The sequence below is a fragment of the Lolium rigidum genome, chromosome 6 (assembly GCF_022539505.1).
Source record: "Lolium rigidum isolate FL_2022 chromosome 6, APGP_CSIRO_Lrig_0.1, whole genome shotgun sequence".
In the NCBI taxonomy this organism is placed as follows: domain Eukaryota; kingdom Viridiplantae; phylum Streptophyta; class Magnoliopsida; order Poales; family Poaceae; genus Lolium; species Lolium rigidum.
The window spans coordinates 84078251-84104606 of NC_061513.1; the positions used below are offsets into that span (position 1 = coordinate 84078251).

The 26356-nt window shown below is 46.1% G+C and overlaps 1 protein-coding gene and 1 long non-coding RNA gene across 2 annotated transcripts; one reads left to right on the forward strand and one right to left on the reverse strand.

Annotated features, from left to right (window-relative positions):
* Positions 1 to 16393: 16393 nt before the first annotated feature.
* LOC124665936 lies at positions 16394 to 20852 on the forward strand. The gene is made up of 13 exons (XM_047203292.1): positions 16394 to 16501; positions 16596 to 16707; positions 17075 to 17157; positions 17245 to 17310; positions 17444 to 17544; positions 17760 to 17878; positions 18166 to 18206; positions 18644 to 18732; positions 19217 to 19397; positions 19515 to 19631; positions 19852 to 19896; positions 20121 to 20252; positions 20371 to 20852. The coding sequence occupies exons 1-13, from the start codon at positions 16394 to 16396 to the stop codon at positions 20503 to 20505; spliced, it is 1329 nt and encodes a 442-aa protein (XP_047059248.1). The 3' UTR covers positions 20506 to 20852.
* A 1408-nt stretch (positions 20853 to 22260) lies between these two features.
* Positions 22261 to 24482, reverse strand: LOC124662053. The gene is made up of 2 exons (XR_006990359.1): positions 24436 to 24482; positions 22261 to 22913 (listed from the first exon to the last, which is right to left on the reverse strand). It is a non-coding gene; the product is annotated as an uncharacterized LOC124662053 (long non-coding RNA).
* Positions 24483 to 26356: the final 1874 nt, after the last annotated feature.

Below are 26356 nucleotides of genomic sequence, written 5' to 3' on the forward strand. Positions count from 1 at the left end.
GCCGACGTCGGAAAACGTCTAACGACACGGTGGAGTATAGTCGGGTGGGCGCGCGGCGGTCGAGATACGGTGAAAAACCATGGCGCGGCAGCCAAAACGACGGTACGGGCTAAAAACGGCTAAGTCGGGCCGACGTTCGGAAAACGTCTAACGACACGGTGGAGTATAGTCGGTGGGCGCGCGGCGGTCGAAATACGGTGAAAAACCACGGCGCGGCAGCCAAAACGACGGTACGGGCAAAAACGGCTAAGTCGGGCCGACGTCGGAAAACGTCTAACGACACGGTGGAGTATAGTCGGGTGGGCGCGCGGCGGTCGAAATACGGTGAAAAACCATGGCGCGGCAGCCAAAACGACGGTACGGGCTAAAAACGGCTAAGTCGGGCCGACGTCGGAAAACGTCTAACGATAGTCGGGTGGGCGCGCGGCGGTCGAGATACGGTGAAAAACCAGGGCGCGGCAGCCAAAACCACGGTACCGGCTAAAAACGGCTAAGCCTGGCAGAAAATCGCTGCCGCGGCAGAGAAATGGCCATTTTCTCTGCCGCGACAACAGCGTAGGGCTCCTTCACAAGCCGACCGGCAGGGGTCCCGGGGGGGGCTAAGTTCCCCAGGTATATTGGGGGGGGGTGGCATCCCTCCCCGTTGGCGCCGGGGTTATTCCCACAGCCGGCTACGCCCGCTCCACGGCAACGTTTATCGTTGCCGCGGGGCGTGACCCCGACTGCAGAAAGCGCACGTTCCCCGCCTATTGGCGGGGAACAAGCGCCGTTGCCTTCCGAGAACGTCCCGTTTAACGTTACGTTGCCGCGGGGTGATACGTCTCCAACGTATCGATAATTTCTTGTGTTCCATGCCACATTATTGATGTTATCTACATGTTTTATGCACACTTTATATCATATTCGTGCATTTTCTGGAACTAACCTATTAACAAGATGCCGAAGTGCCGCTTGCTGTTTTCTCGCTGTTTTTGGTTTCGGAAATCCTAGTAAAGAAATATTCTCGAATTGACGAAATAAAAGCCCGCAGGCCTATTTTCTCACGAAGCTTCCGTAAGTCCGAAGGAGAGACGAAGAGGGGCCACGGGGGCGCCAAACCCTAGGGCGGCGCGGCCCCCCCTTGGCCGCGCCGGCCCCGTGGTGTGGGCCCCCGTGCCGCCTTCTTGACCTGCCCTTCCGCCTACAAATAGCCTCCGTGACGAAACCCCCGCACCGAGAGCCACGATACGGAAAACATTACCGAGACGCTCGCCGCCGCCGATCCCATCTCTCGGGGATCTCGGAGATCGCTCTCCGGCACCCTCGCCGGGAGAGGGGAATCATCTCCCGGAGGACTCTACACCGCCATGGTCGCCTCCGGAGTGATGAGTGAGTAGTCTACCCCCGGACTATGGGTCCATAGCAAGCAGCTAGATGGTTGTCTTCTCCCATTGTGCTATCATTGTCGGATCTTGTGAGCTGCCTATCATGATCAAGATCATCTATATGTAATTCTATATGTTGCGTTTGTTGGGATCCGATGAATAGAGAATACTTGTTATGTTGATTATCAAAGTTATGCTTATGTGTTGTTTATGATCTTGCATGCTCTCCGTTATTAGTAGATGCTCTCGCCAAGTAGATGCTTTTAACTCCAAGAGGGAGTACTTATGCTCGATAGTGGGTTCATGCCTCGCATTGACACTCGGGACAAGCTGACTTAAAGTTCTAAGGTTGTGTTGTGCTGTTGCCACTAGGGATAAAACATTGATGCTATGTCTAAGGATGTAGTTGTTGATTACATTACGCACCATACTTAATGCAATTGTCTGTTGCTTTGCAACTTAATATTGGAGGGGGTTCGGATGATAACCTGAAGGTGGACTTTTTAGGCATAGATGCAGCTTGGATGGCGGTCTATGTACTTTGTCGTAATGCCCAATTAAATCTCACTATACTCATCATGATATGTATGTGCATTGTCATGCTCTCTTTATTTGTCAATTGCCCAACCGTAATTTGTTCACCCAACATGCCGTTCGTCTTATGGGAGAGACACCTCTAGTGAACCGTGGACCCCGGTCCAATTCTCTTTACCGAAATACAATCTACCGCAATAGTCTCCAACGTATCGATAATTTCTTGTGTTCCATGCCACATTATTGATGTTATCTACATGTTTTATGCACACTTTATGTCATATTCGTGCATTTTCCGGAACTAACCTATTAACAAGATGCCGAAGTGCCGTTCTGTCGTTTTCTGCTGTTTTTGGTTTCGTAAATCCTAGTAAAGAAATATTCTCGGAATTGGACGAAATAAAAGCCCGGAGGCCTATTTTCTCACGAAGCTTCCAGAAGTCCGAAGGAGAGACGAAGAGGGGCCACGGGGGCGCCAAACCCTAGGGCGGCGCGGCCCCCCCTTGGCCGCGCCGGCCTGTGGTGTGGGCCCCCCGTGCCGCCTCTTGACCTGCCCTTCCGCCTACAAATAGCCTCCGTGACGAAACCCCCGCACCGAGAGCCACGATACGGAAAACATTACCGAGACGCCGTCGCCGCCGATCCCATCTCGGGGGATCCCGGAGATCGCCTCCGGCACCTCGCCGGAGAGGGGAATCATCTCCCGGAGGACTCTACACCGCCATGGTCGCCTCCGGAGTGATGAGTGAGTAGTCTACCCCTGGACTATGGGTCCATAGCAGTAGCTAGATGGTTGTCTTCTCCCCATTGTGCTATCATTGTCGGATCTTGTGAGCTGCCTATCATGATCAAGATCATCTATATGTAATTCTATATGTTGCGTTTGTTGGGATCCGATGAATAGAGAATACTTGTTATGTTGATTATCAAAGTTATGCTTATGTGTTGTTTATGATCTTGCATGCTCTCCGTTATTAGTAGATGCTCTGGCCAAGTAGATGCTTTTAACTCCAAGAGGGAGTACTTATGCTCGATAGTGGGTTCATGCCCGCATTGACACTCGGGACAAGTGACGTAAAGTTCTAAGGTTGTGTTGTGCTCGTTGCCACTAGGGATAAAACATTGATGCTATGTCTAAGGATGTAGTTGTTGATTACATTACGCACCATACTTAATGCAATTGTCCGTTGCTTTGCAACTTAATACTCGGAGGGGGTTCGGATGATAACTCTGAAGGTGGACTTTTTAGGCATAGATGCAGTTGGATGGCGGTCTATGTACTTTGTCGTAATGCCCAATTAAATCTCACTATACTCATCATGATATGTATGTGCATTGTCATGCTCTCTTTATTTGTCAATTGCCCAACCGTAATTTGTTCACCCAACATGCTGTTCGTCTTATGGGAGAGACACCTCTAGTGAACCGTGGACCCCGGTCCAATTCTCTTTACTCGAAATACAATCTATCGCAATACTTGTTCTACTCGTTTTCTCTCGCAAACAATCATATTCCACACAATACGGTTAATCCTTTGTTACAAGCAAGCCGGTGAGATTGACAACCTCACCGTTTCGTTGGGGCAAAGTAGCTTGGTTGTGTTGTGCAGGTTCCACGTTGGCGCCGAATCTCCGGTGTTGCGCCGCACTACATCTCGCCGCCATCAACCTTCAACGTGCTTCTTGGCTCCTCCCGGTTCGATAAACCTTGGTTTCTTTCCGAGGGAAAACTTGCCGCTGTGCTCATCATACCTTCCTCTTGGGGTTGCCCAACGAACGTGTGAAATACACGCCATCAAGCATATTTTCCGGCGCCGTTGCCGGGGAGATCAAGACACGCCGCAAGGGGAGTCTCCACTTCTCAATCTCTTTACTTTGTTTTTGTCTTGCTTTATTTTATTTACTACTTTGTTTGCTGCACTAAATCAAAATACAAAAAAAATTAGTTGCTAGTTTTACTTTATTTGCTATCTTGTTTGCTATATCGAAAACACAAAAAAATTAGTTTACTTGCATTTACTTTATCTAGTTTGCTTTATTGTCTTGCACTCTATATTAAAAATACAAAAAATTTTAGTTACTTTTGTTACCATGTCTAGCTCTGAACCCGTTACTTCTTCGCCCGAAGAATTAGTCTTCACTTTTAAACAAGGGGATGAGGAGAGTTTTAAGGATGCTTGGTCTAGAATTTTTACTTCTTATCGTGAAACCGAACCTCAAATGACTCTAAGTTTGCTCCTTAGTAATTTTTATTTTGGTCTTATGGTTCGCTATAGATACGCTTTGGATACTTTAGTGGGAGGAGATTTCCTTCATTGCAATGGGGATCAAGCTTTTAATGCCATAAAGAAGTTGGTTGCATCATATGATTCAGCTAATAACTTTGATTCAATCCTCGCTAGCATATATAGTAGATTAAATACTCTGGAGATAAGTACATCTCGCTTGAATGATAACTATTGCCACGTTCGTAATCGTCTTGAACAAGTCTTAGTGAACTCTAAACTCTCATTGTGGGATCCTTCGTTAAAATTTTTATCGGTGATCGAACACTCCATGCCTACTCGTGATATTATGTATGAATTTTGCCTTATGCCCGAAAGTATTTATAAATCTTTGAAACTTTGGGGAGTTGAGGAAGGAGGAGAAAAGATAACTCTCATTGATAACTCTACTATAATCCCTAAAGGAATAGCCGCAGGTGTGCATACAACTATTTGTGGGAGAACAATATCCATTGATTATCTTGTTGTTGAAACAGGAAAACTCACACTCGGAAGATCCCTGCCGAAACTATTGGGAGCAGATCATTGATGTTGGAGAAGGCACTTTGAAATTCACCTCTATACCAGGAGAAACTCGTATATTTCCTAAACCAAAGGGAAAGAAAAACAATAATAAAGGTAAGGGTAAGGCCCAAGGTAATGTTGATGCACCACCCTTCGATAATACTTGATACACACTTTCGCGCCTAGCTGAAAGGCGTTAAAGAAAAGCGCTTATGGGAGACAACCCATGTTTTTACCTACAGTACTTTGTTTCTATTTTGTGTCTTGGAAGTTGTTTACTACTGTAGCAACCTCTCCTTATCTTAGTTTTGAGTTTTGTTGTGCCAAGTTAAGCCGTTGATAGAAAAGTAAGTACTAGATTTGGATTACTGCGCAGTTCCAGATTTCTTTGCTGTCACGAATCTGAGCCCACTGCCCTGCAGGAAGCTCAGAAAATTATGCCAATTTACGTGCATGATCCTCAGATATGTACGCAACTTTCATTCAATTTGAGCATTTTCATTTGAGCAAGTCTGGTGCCATTTTAAAATTCGTCAATACGAACTGTTCTGTTTTGACAGATTCTGCCTTTTATTTCGCATTGCCTCTTTCGCTATGTTGGATGAATTTCTTTGATCCACTAATGTCCAGTAGCATTATGCAATGTCCAGAAGTGTTAAGAATGATTGTGTCACCTCTGAATATGTCAATTTATATTGTGCACTAACCCTCTAATGAGTTGTTTCGAGTTTGGTGTGGAGGAAGTTTTCAAGGATCAAGAGAGGAGTATGATGCAACATGATCAAGGAGAGTGAAAAGCTCTAAGCTTGGGGATGCACCCGGTGGTTCACCCCTGCATATATCAAGAAGACTCAAGCGTCTAAGCTTGGGGATGCCCAAGGCATCCCCTTCTTCATCAACAAATTATCGAGTTCCTCCCCCGAAACTACATTTTTATTCGGCCACATCTTATGTGCTTTTTCTTGGAGCGTCGTTTTGTTTTAGTTTTTGTTTTGTTTGAATAAAATGGATCCTAGCATTCACTTCATGGGAGAGATACACACTCCGCTGTAGCATATGGACAAATATGTCCTTGGTTTCTACTCATAGTATTCATGGCGAAGTTTCTCCTTCGTTAAATTGTTATATGGTTGGAATTGGAAAATGATACATGTAGTAATTGCTATAAATGTTTTGGGTAATGTGATACTTGGCAATTGTTGTGCTCATGTTTAAGCTCTTGCATCATATGCTTTGCACCCATTAATGAAGAAATACATAGAGCATGCTAAAATTTGGTTTGCATATTTGGTTTCTCTAAGGTCTAGATAATTTCTAGTTTTGAGTTTGAACAACAAGGAAGACGGTATAGAGTATTATAATGCTTTCAATATGTCTTTTATGTGAGTTTTGCTGTACTAGTTCATCCTTGTGTTTGCCTCAAATAACCTTGCTAGCCTAAACCTTGTATCGAGAGGGAATACTTCTCATGCATCCAAAATACTTGAGCCAACCACTATGCCATTTGTGTCCACCATACCTACCTACTACATGGTATTTTCCAGCCATTCCAAAGTAAATTGCTTGAGTGCTACCTTTAAAATTCCATCATTCACCTTTGCAATATATAGCTCATGGGACAAATAGCTTAAAAACTATTGTGATATTGAATATGTAATTATGCACTTTATCTCTTATTAAGTTGCTTGTTGTGCGATAACCATGTTTACTCGGGGAACGCCATCAACTTGTTGTTGAATTTCATGTGAGTTGCTATGCATGTTCGTCTTGTCCGAAGTAAGGGCGATCTACACCGAGTTGAATGGTTTGAGCATGCATATTGTGAGAGAAGAACATTGGGCCGCTAACTAAAGCCATGTTCCATGGTGGAAGTTTCAGTTTTGGACAAACATCCTCAAATCTCTAATGAGAAAAGAATTAATTGTTGTTGAATGCTTAAAGCATTAAAAGAGGAGTCCATTATCTCGTTGTCTATGTTGTCCCGGTATGGATGTCTAAGTTGAGAATAATCAAAAGCGAGAAATCCAAATGCGAGCTTTCTCCTTAGACCTTTGTACGAGGCGGCATAGAGGTACCCCTTTGTGATACTTGGTTAAAGCATATGTATTGCGGTGATAATCCAGGTAGTCCAAGCTAATTAGGACAAGGTGCGAGCACTATTAGTACACTATGCATGAGGCTTGCAACTTATAAGATATAATTTACATGATGCATATGCTTTATTACTACCGTTGACAAAATTGTTTCATGTTTTCAAAATCAAAGCTCTAGCACAAATATAGCAATCGATGCTTTTCCTCTATGAGGACCATTCTTTTTACTTTTATGTTGAGTCGGTTCACCTATTTCTCTCCACCTCAAGAAGCAAACACTTGTGTGAACTGTGCATTGATTCTTACATACTTGCTTATTGCACTTATTATATTACTCTATGTTGACAATATCCATGAGATATACATGTTACAAGTTGAAAGCAACCGCTGAAACTTAATCTTCTTTTGTGTTGCTTCAATACCTTTACTTTGAATTATTGCTTTATGAGTTAACTCTTATGCAAGACTTATTGATGCTTGTCTTGAAATGCTATTCATGAAAAGTCTTTGCTTTATGATTCACTTGTTTACTCATGTCATACACATTGTTTTGATCGCTGCATTCACTACATATGCTTTACAAATAGTATGATCAAGTTTATGATGGCATGTCACTCCGTAAATTATCTTTGTTATCGTTTTACCTGCTCGGGACGAGCAGTAACTAAGCTTGGGGATGCTGATACGTCTCCAACGTATCGATAATTTCTTGTGTTCCATGCCACATTATTGATGTTATCTACATGTTTTATGCACACTTTATGTCATATTCGTGCATTTTCCGGAACTAACCTATTAACAAGATGCCGAAGTGCCGCTTGTCGTTTTCTGCTGTTTTTGGTTTCGAAATCCTAGTAAAGAAATATTCTCGGAATTGGACGAAATAAAAGCCCGGAGGCCTATTTTCTCACGAAGCTTCCAGAAGTCCGAAGGAGAGACGAAGAGGGGCCACAGGGGCGCCAAACCCTAGGGCGGCGCGGCCCCCCCCTTGGCCGCGCCGGCCTGTGGTGTGGGCCCCCTGTGCCGCCTTTTGACCTGCCCTTCCGCCTACAAATAGCCTCCGTGACGAAACCCCCAGTACCGAGAGCCACGATACGGAAAACATTACTGAGACGCCGTCGCCGCCGATCCCATCTCGGGGGATCCTGGAGATCGCCTCCGGCACCCTGCCGGAGAGGGGAATCATCTCCCGGAGGACTCTACACCGCCATGGTCGCCTCCGGAGTGATGAGTGAGTAGTCTACCCCTGGACTATGGGTCCATAGCAGTAGCTAGATGGTTGTCTTCTCCCCATTGTGCTATCATTGTCGGATCTTGTGAGCTGCCTATCATGATCAAGATCATCTATATGTAATTCTATATGTTGCGTTTGTTGGGATCCGATGAATAGAGAATACTTGTTATGTTGATTATCAAAGTTATGCTTATGTGTTGTTTATGATCTTGCATGCTCTCCGTTATTAGTAGATGCTCCGGCCAAGTAGATGCTTTTAACTCCAAGAGGGAGTACTTATGCTCGATAGTGGGTTCATGCCCGCATTGACACTGGGACGAGTGACGGAAAGTTCTAAGGTTGTGTTGTGCTCGTTGCCACTAGGGATAAAACATTGATGCTATGTCTAAGGATGTAGTTGTTGATTACATTACGCACCATACTTAATGCAATTGTCCGTTGCTTTGCAACTTAATACCGGAGGGGTTCGGATGATAACCCGAAGGTGGACTTTTTAGGCATAGATGCAGCTTGGATGGCGGTCTATGTACTTTGTCGTAATGCCCAATTAAATCTCACTATACTCATCATGATATGTATGTGCATTGTCATGCTCTCTTTATTTGTCAATTGCCCAACCGTAATTTGTTCACCCAACATGCTCGTTCGTCTTATGGGAGAGACACCTCTAGTGAACTCGTGGACCCCGGTCCAATTCTCTTTACTCGAAATACAATCCATCGCAATACTTGTTCTACTTGTTTTCTCTGCAAACAATCATATTCCACACAATACGGTTAATCCTTTGTTACAGCAAGCCGGTGAGATTGACAACCTCACTCGTTTCGTTGGGGCAAAGTAGCTTGGTTGTGTTGTGCAGGTTCCACGTTGGCGCCGGAATCTCCGGTGTTGCGCCGCACTACATCTCGCCGCCATCAACCTTCAACGTGCTTCTTGGCTCCTCCTGGTTCGATAAACCTTGGTTTCTTTCTGAGGGAAAACTTGCTGCTGTGCTCATCATACCTTCCTCTTGGGGTTGCCCAACGAACGTGTGAAATACACGCCATCAACTACCGATGAGTTTTGTGGTCAATATCGGGCTCTAAGAAGAGAAGTGGAGATACTCAGGGAGGAGAATTACCGACTCCGTAGAATGCTGGAATATTACTCGATGCCCATCACCAGGTCGCCACCGCCAACTTCAGATAACAATGAATCTCTTCGAGTCTTAGTGCAGATTTGCCAAGCTGAGAAGCTGAAGCTGAAGGAGATCTGTAAGAAGCGCGTGAGGAATTTATCACCACCATCGCCAAAGGATTAATTCATCATCGGTATTGGCATCCCCTTGGTTTGTTCCAAACTTGGGGGAGTGCCGCGGTATCACATCATCACTACCTTTTACTTTTTACTATCAAGTAGTGTCATATCATGAGTAGGGAAGTTATCATATAAGATGGGTTGCAGTTAGGAAGTATCTCTCCTTTAGTTGGTTGTCTATGTATCCCTTGGTGTGAGTTATCGATATGAAATATTAATGAGAAGTCTTATCATTTACATATTGCACACCTTATTTTAGTTTGCAATTTCTACTATATGATTGATCTTGATTTTAGTATTGGTACCACTTTGGGAGCATTGAGTAAATCTATTTGGTTTTGGCAAACTTAGCATTGGTCAATAGCAACAACACCATGAGGTTTAAGTAGAAAAGAGAAATACATATAGTTGTTTCATTATCGTCCTTTCTTGTTAGCTCATAGCTATTTATTCTAAAGTTAAAATTGTTTGTGCTTACAAGAAAGAAGCATGATTATGTCTATCACATGTATATTTGCTTGTTTCCCTCAACTCTTATGCTTGCTAATTAACCTTGCTAGCCAAAGACCTCGTATCGAGAGGGAATGCTTCTCGTGCATCCAAACCTGAACCCAAACCTATGCCATTTGTGTCCACCATATCTACCTACTGCATGGTATTTCTTGCCATTCCAAGTAAATACTTCATGTGCTACCTTTAAACAGTTCAAAACTTATTACTTCTTATTTGTGTCAATGTTTTATAGCTCATGAGGAAGTATGTGGTGTTTTATCTTTCAGTCTTGTTAGGCAGCTTCCACTAATGGACTAGTGGCTTCATCCACTTATCCTATAATTTTGCAAAAAGAGCTGGCAACGGGGTTCCCAGCCCTAATTAATCAACTTTCATTAATAATTCTCTTCACATGTTTTGCTCTGATTCATCGGTAAGCAACTTAATTTGCAAATAGACACTCCTCCATGGTATGAGATTGTTGGAAGGCACCCGAGGATTCAGTTAGCCATGGCTTGTGTAAGCAAAGGTTGGGGGAGTGTCATCCTTAAATAAACTAAAGTACATGTGTAAACAAAAGAGAAGAAGGATGATCTACCTTGCCTGGTGGAGATAACGTCCTTCATGGGAGCCGCTCTTTGGAGGTCTCGTTTGGCAAGGGGTTAGAGTACCCGCTACCGGTCGTTGACAACAACAAACACCTCTCAAAATATTACTTTTATTCTCTTTATATGATTTCAAAACTGAAAAAGCTCTAGCACATGATTTAATCCCTGCTTCCTCTGCGAAGGGCCTGTCTTTTACCTTATGTTGAGTCAGTAAACCTATTTCCCTCCATCTCAAGCAAGCATTTTAGTTGTTGTGATCAAACTATTATATTGTGATTTGCTTCATCATGTCTTTTATTCTTCCTTGTTTAGTACAAGTTTTATCTGAATGAATGAAGTTTTGAAAGTTATCAATGATAATTATGATTGAGTATGCAAGATGAGCCACATAAGCTTTAATATGAGAGCGCGGCTCAATAGATAAGTATAATCTGTTAACTGTTCTCTGACCAAGAACAAAGTTTGCCATCACCAATTATGATTTCTTATGCACCTTTATTTGTGATTACCTTATACTTGTTTCAAGTTGAGTTATATGAGGAAGTTGTTTACTAGAATGTCTTGTGTGAATGAATATGATGCTTCTTGTCCGTATTTGATTTATCGACTCTTCACTCCATAAACATGTGGTCCTGTTTACCGAGTTCGGTTTCGCTTGGGGACAAGCGAGGTCTAAGCTTGGGGGAGTTGATACGTCCAATTTGCATCACTATTTTATATCATAATTTGCTGTTATTCATTGATATATTTCATATTTGGAGATAATACTTATCTTATTTCATCTATTTTGCATGTTTCATGATTGTTGGAGGATCGCGCACCGGAGCCAGGATTCTGCTGGAAAAAGCACCGTCAGAATGCAATATTTCGGAAGATCAACAATTGACGGGAATTACACGGAAAATCCTATTTTCCAAATGACGAAGGGAGCCAGAAGGGGGAGAAGAGGGGACCCGAGGTGGGCCCACCCCATAGGCCGGCGCGGCCCAAGGCCTGGCCGCGCCGCCCTATGAGGAGGGGGGCCCACAGCCCCTCTCGCCTCCTTTTCTTCGCGTACTCCTTCGTCCCGAAAACCTAAGCCGAAGGGGTACGTCGCGAAGAGCCACAGCCGCCTCGCGGGGCGGAGAACACCGAGAGAGAAAAGAGCTCTCCGGCGGGCAGGAATCCGCCGGGGAAATTCCCTCCCGGAGGGGGAAATCGATGCCATCGTCACCGTCATCGAGCTGGACATCATCTCCATCACCATCACCATCGTCTTCATCATCACCGCCGTCTCCACCGCTGCACCTCGTCACCGCTGTAGCAATTTGGGTTTGATCTTCATTGTTTGATAGGGGAAACTCTCCCGGTGTTGATTTCTACTTGTTATTGATGCTATTGAGTGAAACCGTTGAACCAAGGTTTATGTTCAGATTGTTATTCATTATCATATCACCTCTGATCATGTTCCATATGATGTCTCGTGAGTAGTTCGTTTAGTTCTTGAGGACATGGGTGAAGTCTAAATGTTAGTAGTGAAGTATGGTTGAGTAGTATTCAATGTTATGATATTTAAGTTGTGGTGTTATTCTTCTAGTGGTGTCGTGTGAACGTCGACTACACGACACTTCACCTTTATGGGCCTAGGGAAATGCATCTTGTACTCGTTTGCCAATTGCGGGGTTGCCGGAGTGACAAAAACCTGAGCCCCCGTTGGTATATCGATGCAGGAGGGATCGCAGGATCTCAGAGTTTAAGGCTGTGGTTAGATTTATCTTAATTACTTTCGTGTAGTTGCGGATGCTTGCAAGGGGTATAATCACAAGTGTGTATTAGTCCTAGGAAAGGCGGTACACTAGCATAGGTTCACCCACACAACACTTATCAAAACAATGAAGATTAATTAGCCGTATGTAGCGAAAGCACTAGACTAAAATCCCGTGTGTCCTCGAGAACGTTCGGTCATTATAAGTAAACAAACCGGCTTGTCCTTTGTGCTAAAAAGGATTGGGCGACTCGCTGCAATTGTTACTCTCGCACTTTACTTACTCGTACTTTATTCATCTGTTACATCAAAACCCCCTGAATACTTGTCTGTGAGCATTTACAGTGAATCCTTCATCGAAACTGCTTGTCAACACCTTCTTCTCCTCGTTGGGATCGACATTCTTACTTATCGAAGATACTGCGATACACCCCTATACTTGTGGGTCATCAGTGCACTCTTACTTTCTTGGTGGCGTCATTTTTTAGATTTTTTTGAAGTCTAAGTGTTGTCACCACTGGTGGTACTCTTGCTGCTGCGAGCCTCTGATAGCTCCGAGGGGGCATTTGTATTTACTTTTTTTCTTCTTTCTTTGTTTTCGGTTGTGTGCATTCTTGATGTCTAGACTTGCTGTGAACATTATGTTATTGGAGAGGCTGGGGTTAATTGGTGTACCTTCTCAGTATTAATGTATTCCCCCTTATCGAAAATGGTGTACTCCAAATACAAGTATATTAAAACCGAAGTACAGAATAAAAAAATATACCAACCAAATTACAAAGTAATGTGTATATCAAATACTATAAGTATACTAAAACGGAAGTATAAATATAAAAGCACACTAATCAAAGTACAAAGTAGAAAATGTACTCCAAGTACATGTATACTAAAGCCCAATTATGAAGTATAAAGTATAAACATACACTAATTAAAATACAAAATACATTGTACTCGAAGTACAAGTATAATAAAAGCAAAGTTTAAGGTATGCTAAAACGGAAGAAAGTACAAATTAAGTACACCAACCGAAGTACAAGTATATATTTATGAGTGTACTAAAACCTAAGTACAAAGTGCACTAAAAACCCAAAAGTACAAATACCTAGAAACCGAAGCACAAAATACATTGAAAACCCGAAAGTACAAATACATAGAAAACGAAATACAAAAGTACACTAAAATTCAATGTACAACTCAATAAAAAATGGAGTACACTTACAAACAAAAAAAACAAGTACAATGGTACTTGTTTGGAAGTAATAAATCAAACCTATCAACATGGGATCTATTTTTAAAGAACTTGTCGTGAGTAAAAATTGCTCGTAATTTGAAAGAATGGTTCAAAGGATATTTATTTTAAGAATTCACATCTTGAAATAAATATGCGTACAACCTCCCGCGTACCCAGCATGGAAAAGACAATCCCGCCATAATTCTCTTGTTCTAACACTCGTCGCACATGCAGACACCCTGCATGGTCCTTGAGAAAAGAGAAGTTGACACTTGACGAGCAGGAAACACGTGAAAAAGGGGGAATGTGTCAACCTTTTTCTAATGATTTTAGCATTATTACAGTTGACTTGCGCACCCAAACTATAGTTAGAACAAAAAAGACTATAATAGCTTGAAAATTAGAATTTCAAATGCCAATTTTTGTACTGTGACACTAGACAATTTGACTCCAACACGTCCATGACCCCTAGATGTTTTTTCCCATTCAAACGTTTGGCGGCTTGGTGCAAACACAATTCCATGACTAGCATAGCCATTGCAATTATACACCTTTTTTATCCTTGTTCTCAAAATTATGTAAATCAAAGAGGTCCATGATCTACCCGACCAACATTCTTGGGGTATCTTTAATTTGCCAAAAGAAAAATCTTTAATCTGCGGGATTAAGAAACGTGAGATTGCAACATCACATCCATTCGAATCCTACATGATTTTACTTCCATCAAAGTTCGTTTGATCACATAATGCTTTCATAAGGAATTTGAGTGGATAGCAGATTTTCTATGAGCATAGTGCAAACGAATCCTTCGAGAACCTTTTTGGGAAGAACTTCTATAGGACAACAAACCAAGTACGAAAAATTACCAAGGATTTCAACTTTCAAAACTTCCTATGAAAATTTGAATCAAACAAAGATGCCCTTAATTGCTCATTGGTTCTCCATATGAATTTCTTCGATCAAAAGCATAAGCAGAGATTTTCTAAGGGGAAATTGGTTTTAGCGCTTATTTATACTACAACTCCCATTTCATCGATGTTTATAGACGAAGTCGATCTACAGTGTTCAGTGTACAGTTACATATCTAGACTATGGCAATGCCGGTTTACTACATCGGCTTCCAACGCTGTCAGTCCGGCGTTCCGGCCGGCAAAGCCGTCGTCAGTACTTCGGAACTCAGCTTGACGACGGCGATGATCAGAAACCTACGATCGATACGAAGCTATCCTCCAGAATTGGGCGAACTCGTCACATCGACCGTTCTGGAACCAGCACGTACGCAGCTTACTTGGGCGGCGGTGGCGGCGGCGGGCCGTGGGGATAGGAGGAGTTGTCCCACGACCACAGCCGCAGCGGCTCGTCGCAGTCCGGCGACTCGGGCTCGAGGCTGGGCGGAAACATCCCGAGATCGAACCGGATGAAATCGTAGGCGTCGCGCTCCATCACGTACCCGCCCACGTTGATGTACTCGATCATCCCGGCGACGTCGTACGGAGCGGCGGCGCTCCGTCTCGCCGGCTCGGGCTTCTCCTCGAGATCCTCCACCAGCTGCTTCATCCACGCAGCGTCCTCGACGTCGTCGCCCGGTGGCTGCTTCTGCCTCCCCCGAACCTGGACGCTCGCGTCCTCCTCGTCCGCTATGTTGACGCGCTCGACCATCCCGGTGTCGTACGGAGCGGCGTTCCCGTTCGCCGGCTCGGGCTTCTCCGTGAGATCCTCCACCAGCTGCTCCATCCACGCAGCGTCCTCCTCGACGTCGTCGCCCGGTGGCTGCTTCTGCGTTCTCTGCACCTCGTCGGCGTCCTGTGGCTGCTCTTGCCTCCTCCGAACCTGCAGGACGCTCGCGTCCTCCTCGCCCGCCACGTCGATGCGCTCGATCATCCCGGTGTCGTACGGAGCGGCGTTCCCGTTCGCCGGCTCGGGCTTCTCCGTGAGATCCTCCACCAGCTGCTCCATCCACGCAGCGTCCTCCTCGACGTCGTCGCCCGGTGGCTGCTTCTGCGTTCTCTGCACCTCGTCGGCGTCCTGTGGCTGCTCTTGCCTCCTCCGAACCTGCAGGACGCTCGCGTCCTCCTCGCCCGCCACGTTGATGCGCTCGATCATCTCGGTGTCGTACGGAGCGGCGTTCCCGTTCGCCGGCTCGGGCTTCTCCGCGAGATCCTCCGGCAGCTGCCTCAGCTTCCCCTGTACCTCGCCGCTCGCGGGGGTCCCGGTCCCGGCTTCCTCGTCCGCCACGGACACGGAGTTCTCCGCCACGCTCTCATCGGACTGGGGCTGAAGCTGCCGGATCCTGCTCCGCGCGGCCTTCTGGGACGCCTCGACGGAAGCGAGCACCTCCCGGAGCGCCTCCACCGACAAGCCGTCGAGTGCGCGCTCCGACGGTCCAAGCGCGGCCGCGATGCCGCCCTCCCGCACCTCGGCCAGCCTGGAACTCTGCGCGTCGCGCAGGCCCTCGACGTGACTGGCGTGGCCCCCCGTGCTCCTGATCTCCTCCGGCAGCTCGTGGAAGAGCTCCGCCACCGCCCTCGCGCCCTCCGCCGACGGCCAGGCGTCCGCGCCGCCCAGACCGTCGATGCCCGAGCAGACCACCGCGACGGCCGCGTCTTCCATCTCCGCGAGCTCCAGCGCCTTCTCCATCAGCCCCGCCTTGCGCGCCTCGAACGCCGCTTGCCGCTCCGGTCGACCGTCGGCGACGGGGCGCGTCACTGCCCTCCCTCTGCCCGTTCCCCTCCCCCTTACCCTCCCGCCGCCGCGCACCCGCGCCATTGCTCTGCTCTGCTCTCGCTCTCTAACTTTTCTCTCTCTGGTGAGCCGGCGACGAGTCGACGGCAGCATTCGGTTTCCCCTCTTTTATAGATCGCGCGGCGCGGCTCGAATGAACGGGCTCGGAGTTGGGCCGGAAACGCTCTTCCAAACCACCCGGGACTTTCTGGCCCAGAAAGTGTCGCTTCATTTCCGTTTTGGAAAGGTCCAGAAGCGACGCCGCCGCCGCCGCCACAGCGACACGCCATGGCGCCGGCGTACCTGGCAACCGTCCCTGCGCTCCGGCGCGTGGCGCGGTGGGCCCCGGTGGCGCTGTTCTCTTCGGGCATCGTCGCCGGCGACAAGCCCGTGCTGGTAAGCGTCGAGGGCATTTCCGGGCACGCAGAGATCTCCCTGCTGCGGTGCGGGCTGCTGCTTAATTTCACAGGGGAGCTTCCGTCGCTCGCAGGTTCGGGATTTCGTCAAGTCGGCGCTCTACGATCCCAACCACGGCTACTTCTCCAAGCGGTCGGGGCCCGTGGGCGTGCTCGACTCCGCCATCCGCTTCAACCAGCTCCAGGGTACTCTCCCGAGTCTTGGACTCCGCTTCTCCCGTCTCTCCTCCTGCTCCCTAGCTGGATTCTCTTTCTTGGAAGTAGACTTGATGCGCGAGGTTTGGTTTTGTGTTCCGGCCTTGCAAGAATCGGGTATCTTCAATTGTTTGTTGGGGTTGCATTTCCACAAACATATTGTGTGCGTGTGTGCCGTGGTCCGAGCGGATCAGTTTTTACTGGAGCTTTTACGAGCATTTGGGACCTCGAATGTTCCCTCCTGGATGCCGAAGTCCATTGATGTTTGCTAGATGCTGATTATGTGCAACGCTGTATTAATGTACACTATGAGACATTTTGGTTATAGCTGCAAATAATTTGGTGTTATATCACGCAGGGAGGAGTGCATACATGAAGCATCTTGATAAGCTGTATAAGAAACACGATATTTCTTGGTTTACTCCAGTGGAGCTGTTTAAGGTGCCCTTTTCTGCTTGAACTGTTAACGAGGATGTGACTTCTTTCCAGTTTTTAGCTATTGATGCATGTTTTGCTTCTCTGGTGCAGCCATGGTATGCCCATGCAATAGCTGCATCAATCCTGCGCACAGCTAATCTTTCAGTCCCATTGAAGGTGCATTGGCAATATTCTTTCTCATATAGCTTCGCACCTCCTCAATGGATAAAGCTCCAAATACACTTGTGTGCTTTCATATTTATTTTCTTTTTGTGCCCAACCATTTGAAATCTATTCCTGTACTGGTCAGATATATGAAATTGGTGGTGGATCTGGGACATGCGCTAAGGGTGTACTTGATTACATGATGTTAAATGCTCCGCCAAAAGTCTACAATAATATGAAATACATGTAAGCAGCTCTTTTGTCATAATTAAAGTTTCTCATCAAGAATACAGAGTCCTATTTATTTGGTAAGAAAGAATAACGTGCTTCTCGCATGTGATGTATCAGCATTCATAATACTCTACATGATGCCTTGCACTCCTGAACAGCATTCACCATTCCAGCATTTTCCTTCGGGTGATTGAATATGCTTTGACCTTCCTTTTATCTTCATTTGCTAGCTCAGTAGAGATCAGCTCCTCCCTTGCTGAAAAGCAGTTGGAAACTGTCGGTGAACTACAGAGCCATTTGTCAAAATTTACAGTGGAGCATCGTGATGCAACTGACAGAAGTGGATGGGGTAAGCTGGCTTCTTGTGCCTAGCTATTGGTGCTGGAACGTTTCTACAATAATCTTTGTCTTAGATCAGTTACCTGAGCTTTGAGCACCATCTTACACTGTTTCCAGCCTGCAATAGCTGATATTCTACTATATATAAGTACTTAGACTTATAAATACTTTGACATTGTCCCGATAGTTAATTGTGGATTACACAGATTCCTTACTTATACCTCTGTACCACCATCACATTTGTACTAACCAATTTTTGAAATGGTTGTGATCTAAATCTCCCTGTTCCCTTTGCAGGATCCAAGGATCCCCAACCATGTTGGGTGCTCATGCTTGAGGTATGTACTGCTTGGACTTGCTCAGTCAAACAAACAAAGTGCCATCATCATTTTCATGCATTATATAAGCAATAGATTCATAGTTGTCAGAACGTGAGATGTTTGTAGGACTGACACAAACTACTCAGTTTGTGTGCTTGGACATGATTTGCAAAAGTAACATTGCACTGGAAATTTTCAAGTTTCATTGATGTTTCTTTTTATTTACATGATTTAATAGTCAAAAATAGGATCACCAGCCATATCGCCATTTTGTTATTTCCATTCTGGAGCTACTGGCTAATGATAATTCTGGCTGCCATATTATTTGCATCGCTAATATGTCCTGGCTCTAAAGAAACTAAGCTAATCATATAGAAAATTTAGTCTTGCAATCATATCTTAAGGGAGATTCTGACAGAAGTTCTAATAGTAACTTTCTGTCTGCGGAATTTCAGGTACTTGACAATCTACCTCATGACCTTGTCTATTCACCAAATCAGGTCTCCCCATGGATGGAAGTGTGGATTGAAAAAGTAAACGGCAGGTTTGTAATTTTGTGTTTCAACTTTCACATTCATTGCAAGATATTAGCTAGAACCTTTGCTTTCTACCATATCTGAAGTATCTTGTTTGCTTTTACATTCAATTATGTGTATCCCTTGCATTGGCAAACACAATCTTAAAAATCTTCTTCCTTCTCATTTTGCTTGCTTTTATATCCACTATTTATATGGGGCCATAGTTGAATGAGATCCTACAGTTGGGAATGCATTATAAACTAATTAACTTATGACACCTGCTAGTTTTACTTGATTTAAATTGTGTCGTTTATTATTTTGGTTGATGTTATTGTTGAAGGGTCACCTCCTTTTCCTTTAGTTATTTTACTAATTGATTTTCCATGTATCCTCACTATTTCTTTATTCAAGAAGGACCTCCTGTTATTCTGGGAAATTATTTAGCTAGTAGCTATTCGGTCTCTTAATCTCTTTCATTAATCATTTTTCTTAATTTTTTTCTTAAGAAAGTTCACAAGTCTGTGAGGTCTACAAACCATTACAAGACCCGTTAGTTTCCCGCTGCAATGAGATTGTTAGCATGAATGAACAGGATCCTTCTTTGAGAGAAAAACTATCATTTGCTGCAAAAGGTATCTTCTCAAAAGTTTTTCCAAAGCCTCGGAGAGCTTGGTTACCAACTGGATGCTTGGTATGTATTCCAGGACCTGTGCTGATAAGTTAAATTATAAAATACAAGTTCTACCGTTGATGATAGATACCAGTATATGTGACTAGCTTACTTCCAGATTTTCTTATATTAATACAGAAACTGCTGGATACTTTACATGAAGCTTTGCCAAGCATGTCCCTTATTGCTTCGGACTTCAGTTATCTTCCTGATGTTAGCATACCTGGCGATAGAGCTCCATTGGTTTCTTCAAAGGTGACAGGCTTTTGCTTTTCTGACTATTTGGTGCATTTCTTTAGCAAGGCAGTAGGTGGTGTCAATTAATATGCCCTGAGAATGGTGGAACACCATGTTTTTTAGTTTTCTTGATATTGGTGTCCTTACACGTGATGTTCATACAATTACTATCGTATTTAGATATGAAGACAGTGGCCTTACTTCTGAATGTCTCATTCATCTTGTTTCACTTTTGTAGAAGGATGGGAAAACCTTGGATCATAACAACTATCTTGATGCACAGGTTTGCACAGAAATTGCATTTTTGTTTTATTCATGCACTAGGTTATGTGCTGTTATGTCGTAAGCAGACAACCTATTCTTAGCTATGTATTTCTTTTTGAAAAAAGAACCAAGAATAAGAAATTAGAAAATATCCTGATGTAATTTGGTATGTTTTTGTAAAACATTAACTTTGGCATATATGTGACCCAGTAAGTTGAGTTATGTCACTTGCCACTCTTCCAGGGTGATGCGGATATCTTCTTCCCAACCAATTTCTGGCTTTTGGAGCAGATCGACCATCACTGCTCTGGCTTTTCAAGAGAGCAGAAGAATCGTGGTGCTTTTAAACCAGTGAAGAGTAGGAGAACGATCATAGTAAGTTCAGCCTGCTCATGCCAACATAGCTTATGTTGCGCAGAATTCTGATTTTGTTTTTATCTCTGGCTAACTTGGGTACTGAAAAGTAAGTTGCTATTTGGCATTTATCATTCAGCTTGATTCGGCTGCCTTCATGGAGGAGTTTGGGCTGCCACTGAAGACAAAGACCAAAGATGGCTATAATCCACTTCTTGATGATTTCAGGAACACAAAGTTCTACCTCAGTGTTCCGACCCACAACAAGGTGTAGTCCAGCCTGAGTCTGTGTTGCTACTTATGTTTGCCCATCGAAGCACTACATTAGACGCTAGTGAATATGGAATATGCAATGGCCAGTAAGTAATCAGTTTGTGAGATCATACTATTCTAGACCTTCTTTTGTATAGAAGAGAGCAAAATCTTAGGATTTTGTTTGAACTGACTTCGGAAAGTCCAAGTTCTTTTGATAAGTTTCTTCTTTTGTTTGTTGTTTTTAGAAGTGAATAATGTCAGAACTATGCAGAAATTTCATTTGCTTAGGATCTGTCTATGTATTAAGCTCGCAGTTACCCTCAAGATTTTTGAAGAATATAATAAACCAATAATACCTGTGTTAAATGGGAGTAGGTTAGTATTTCTATATTGGGTACGTTTTTCTTTGATTATTCTGTAACATGTTTTCAAAACCACTTCAACAGAGCTCAAATATTTGCTTTCATAGCAATTCTGTAGTTTTCAGAATTTATTAATTAATGCATTTATATTTTAGATGATCTGACACTCTGACTCTTGGAGACCCTCTTGAGCCAGGTCTTCCAAGCGATAGAAAAACTAAACACACATTTATCTATGTGTATCTATATTATGCAGAAATGCAGAATCACATTGAACTAAAGCGTACACACAGTGGCATTCAAATGTTTGTACTACATTAATCTCTATGTCCTGCCTTGCCCTCTCGCTCTTCTCTTTTTCTGCACTCGAAGTAGTAGTCCGTGACACGGGCCACTGCGATCATCTCCTCTGCAATGCGGAGCAAACACTTGACGGTGCCGCTGGCCGAAAAGCCAGCCATGGCGACAAGAGTGTACAGCAACCAAAACGGTCTGTCGAGCATCGCTGACGCCACCATGGAGTGAAAGGCCTGCGTGTACTTGCCACGCAAGAGCCGGCAGGCCCGCGCCACCGCGCCCTTGCCGCGCAACCCAGGCTCCGCCACGGACGCCACGACCGCCGCCGCGCCGACGGCTTGGATGACAGCAAAGAAGGGCAGCACGACGATCATGACTCCGCCTAGTACGTACCAATTTTCCGTCATGGTTGGGAGCCGCACCTCCATAGCCTCCACGAACGCCGCCCTCACGGCACAGACGGCAGCCAGGGTCAGGGCGGGCCGCAGGAGATTGCTCTTCACCTTGCGCAGGAAGGAGGACAAGGTGTGATGCTCGCCGGAGTGCGACGCCACCGCCGCGAAGGCGGTGGCAATGTAGGCCAGACATCCGAGGGTGACGCCCGAGAGCAGGTACGCTAGCCGGAACCACCACTGGTGGTGGTCGCCCTGTAACAAGTTCTTGGCGAGCTTGAGGACACGGGCGATGTCCAGCATGTTTTGTGGGCTGATGTAGTAGTGGGGTTCGAGATCTGCGGCGGCATCCGTCGCGGCGAGGCACCTGAAGAGGTAGAACCGTAGAAGGACGCGCTGAAGAGGACGGCTGATATCGTGAAGAGCTGCAGAAACAGGCGGCGCGTAGGCTTCCGGAGAACGCCGGCGCGCTTCAGGAAGGCGACGGTTTTCGGCCCTTTTAGGCTTTGTTTGGTTGTCAGGGTAGAGAAAACCAGGGAACCATATCCCCACCGGGGATTTTAGGGTGCATGCGGGATCCCCTCCTCCACCGGGTAGATCTGGCCCTTTCCCTGGGTTTGTTTGGCAGTAGGGGAGGAAACTCTACGGAGAATGAGAATTTGGAAGAAACTCCTTACTTCGCGGCATAGCAGTTTCTATTTCATTGTCAGAACTATTTTTGCGTGGTAAAATAACAGCAGCCATCTCAATTAATATTTACTGCATCACTGTTTCAAAATATCTGAATTATAGAACTGCACCATTTAACTCTATCAACTTCAAATTTAGGTAGCAGAAATACAAACACCGCCAACTGCACTCGCCCAACACCTAGATAGCTTCTCCTCGCCGGCAACCAGGGGAGAAGGCCAGCTGAGACCACCTCCAGGCTCCTCCTTGCCGACATGCCGCCGCCCGCCTTGCTCATGCTCGCCAAGAGCCTTCGCCTGCCGTCGTGCTCCTGCTCGTCGAGCCGGTCGCCAGCCTCCGTGCTCCTACTACCCGAGAGCTTGAGAGGCCATAGTGCTCCTGTTTGGCGAGAGCATTCGCTCGTCGTCGCGCTCCTGCTCGCTGAGCAGGTTGCCGGCCACCGTGCTCCTACTCGCCGAGAGCTTTGGAACCTGTTGTGGTCCTGCTCGGCGAGAGCCTTCGCCTGCCGTCATGTTCCTGCTTTCCAAGCACGTTGCCGCCACCCATGCTCCTGCTTACCGAGAGCCTTTTCCGGCCGTCGTGCTACTGGTCGTCGAGAGCATCGCCGGCCACCATGCTCCTTGCCAAAGCGCGTCGCCTGCCGCCGTGCTCGTACTCGCCGAGAGCCTTCGCCGGCCGTCGTGCTCCTGGTCACCGGGAGCATCGAGAAAGTAAACATAAACAAGATTGATAAGTATTACCTCACACTTGCAAAGAAAAAGAATATGTGGTCTTATTTGAGTCCCAATAAAAAGTTCATGGTAAAGTGTTAGATACATGGAGTTCAGAGTGTAAAGAATTCAACAACCACCAACAGCTAGCTATCCAAGTGCAGGATCATACAGCAATTAGCCGCAACCTTTTATAATATTGTTGCAAACAACCTGCATCGGCATGCTGTAACTTAATGGCTTGCGTCGGCAGGCAGCGTCCCATTTTACCAGACGAAGACAACCAACCAGCCATGGTTGTTGCCGGAGGGAACATGGGCTTTGAGGCGGGACATAGCTCAGGGCTTTTACTGAAACCTAACAATGTGCTTCCATAGCAGAAGATAATACTAACTAATCCATCACAAAACATACAGTAGGCTTCAAGTTTACTCTAAATTCTAAAACCAAAACCTTTTTTGGAACTAGACAAAACAAAAGGGGCAAAGATCAAGTGCGTTAACATGCAAGTTCTTTCAGTTAACTCAAATTCATTTACTTGTTGCATAAAGAAAGGACTTGAATCTAAATGGAACCATGTCACTCAAATAAATGCCCTGAAGATAAGCGACGTGTCGCATGAAGGACCTGCATCTAAATGGAACCATGTCACCGTCAGAATATCTTGGTTGGGGATTTGCAGCTAGCAGTAGTGTTCTAAGCACTCAATATTACTAATGCATTTCATGCTCACATCAGATTGAAATTAGCGAGCAATATTTTTCACAAGATCGCCTGATGACACGCCAAAATAGCGGCCTGATTGGATTAATGTCGCACAGACCTCTGAACTAATTGTCTACTAAACAATGGTATATATTCATAGTATAATTGCACACATTACAATGAGTCTTATGATCACAAGGTAGTCTAGTATTTGGGTTCAGGCATCACTAAAAAATTCACACTCTCAACCTTCAGCAATAACAACGGCTTTTAACTATGTCACGTCTCAACCTTCAGCAATAACAAAAAACTAAGCAGGCACAAAATTAGCAAAGTAGCATCCATTTTTTTTTTTTTTTTTTGAAACGGGGGCAAAAGCTTTGCCCCAATCTATTAATTAAGAAGAGGGTTTTAGCATGAAAAGAGCATGCTGTTACAAACGGGCCGGATCTTATTACAAAAGGACTACTCTCGCGGCATCAAGTTACACAAGCGCTTAGCTCCCGCTAACACCCAAAGACGGGCCTCGCCTCTAATCTTATCGAAGACTACTTGTGTCGGCGCACTAAAGTAGCATCCATGTATTATAGACCAGAAGACAAGAACGAATGCTATGGTTGGCAATTAATCACACGGAGCAATACTAGCTCCAGAGAAAAATTGCTACGACAGGTAAGTATTAATTATGTCTAGATAGTAGCAAGACTCCTACTCGTCTGCTCAAGTTCTTGAGCTAAAGAAACGAGCGATATCCGGAAGAACTTTGTGGATTTGTAGCAATCTGGAGCTATACCTGAGAAAAGAGCAGATCTGGAGCATATTTGATGAAGGAGATAACCTAACTCGGACGGAGATCTTGGAAGAACTCAGACGGAGGTCTTGGACGAGCTCGGCCGGAGATGACGAAGGCGAGCGGAGGAGATCCTGGATGAAGGCGAGCGGCGGAGAGCCCGGAAGGAGGAGGAGATCTCGGACGGCAGAGGACGGAGGCGGAGATCTTCTATGACGGAGAACGGCGGAAGTTGGAGACGGCGGAGGGCGGTCGCCGGAGGAAGGAGATCACGAGAGTTGGTGTCGTCGCCTCCCTGTCGCCAGACCAAGTCGCGGATCTCGTTCCCCATGTCTCGACTAGTGGAATTCGCTCCCGGGGACGAACGCGGAAAGAACGCGGAAACAGGGCCTCGCGGGCATCCAAATGCACAGGTGGGCTAATCCAGGGAAATTACACCGAGGGAATAATAGGCCGGGGAAAGGCCGGGGAACCCCCGCGGAACGGGTCCAACCAAACGAGCCCTTAGGGCGGTCAGCACCATGGTTAGCACGATATTACGTTCGATCTGCATCTCGATCCCAGGTAGCACACCTTGATCGAAGTGTATCGCCGCCGTCTAGGAAAGCTTGCTTCTCGCGCTGGCCGGAACAGATCGATCCACGAAAACTCGAGACGGGTCAGGCCGATCTTTTCTAGTGGGAGCTAGCTAACACACCGTGGCTAATAATAAGTAAGAGCATCTCCAGCCCGCGTCCCCCAAAGGGATTTGGGGAGCGCCGGACCAAAAATGCGTTCCAGCCACGTCCCCCAAAGCCCATTTTTATCCAGTGCACCCCCATACGGTGTCTGGCGCCCCGAGTCCGTCCCCGTCCCACAGGGGACGCTCCGGACACGCCGGACACAACGAAAAGCGAGGCGAACCGACGCGGGCCCGACGCATCAGCGGCTCGGAAGCTCAGCCGCCGCCTACGTAGCGACGGTGCGGTTCTGTCGGGAAGCGGAACCGTTGCATTGGCAACCGCGTCGACGACGTGGCAACCGCCGGAATGGAGTCGGGACTCCTCGGAAGAGCAACCGCTGGTCTTTTCGACTTCTGCGCCGCCGTTCATCCGCGCTCAATAAGACCCGTACGTCGGCGCTTTTGGATCTTCACCGGCCGCATCCGACACCTCCAGCGACGATGAGCTACATCTCCGAGCTCCCGTCCGACACCTCCAGCGAGGGAAAGCCTGCTGGATGGCGCCATTGGTGGGAGAAAGCTCCGACACCCAGCAGCGACGACGATTCCCTCCCGCCACTTGACAGCGCGGAGGAATGGCTAGGCGTGGAGAAGGACGCGGAGGAAGAAGGGTCAGAGGAGGCGGCGGTGGCCCGTGCGAAGGCGGAGGCGGCCAATACCGCCAAGGCCAAGGCCAAGGCCAAGGCGCAGCCGGCGAGCACCGGCGACAACGAGGAGGACTCCGACGCGTCGGCCGACACCGCCTCTTCGGAAGAGGTGACGAGCAGGAAGCGCCACCGTGACGACGACGACGAGACGGGGCCATCATCGAAGAAGAAGTAGAAGTTTAAAATAATTTGTATGTAATTTAATTATGTTTTTTCGAAGTTTTATATGTATTTTGTTTATGTTGAACCGATTTGAATATTAGTAAAGAGTTTTATTCTATCTATTTAAATTATTTTTAATGTTTGGGAGCGGCGTTTGGGGGACGCGACTGGGGAGCGACGTCCCCCAAAGGCGGCACGAACAAAACACGTCCTCCAAACGTTCAATCTGGCGCGGTTTGGGGGACGCGGCTGGAGATGCTCTAACAACCGACTCGAACAAGGATTCCGACCGCTGGCTACTGATCCCCGCGTGGCGGTTCTGGCTTCCTTTTTGTGGCCAGACCGATCACGCTGACTTGCCAGACCCTTGGAAGGACAAATCAGCAAGGTTTAA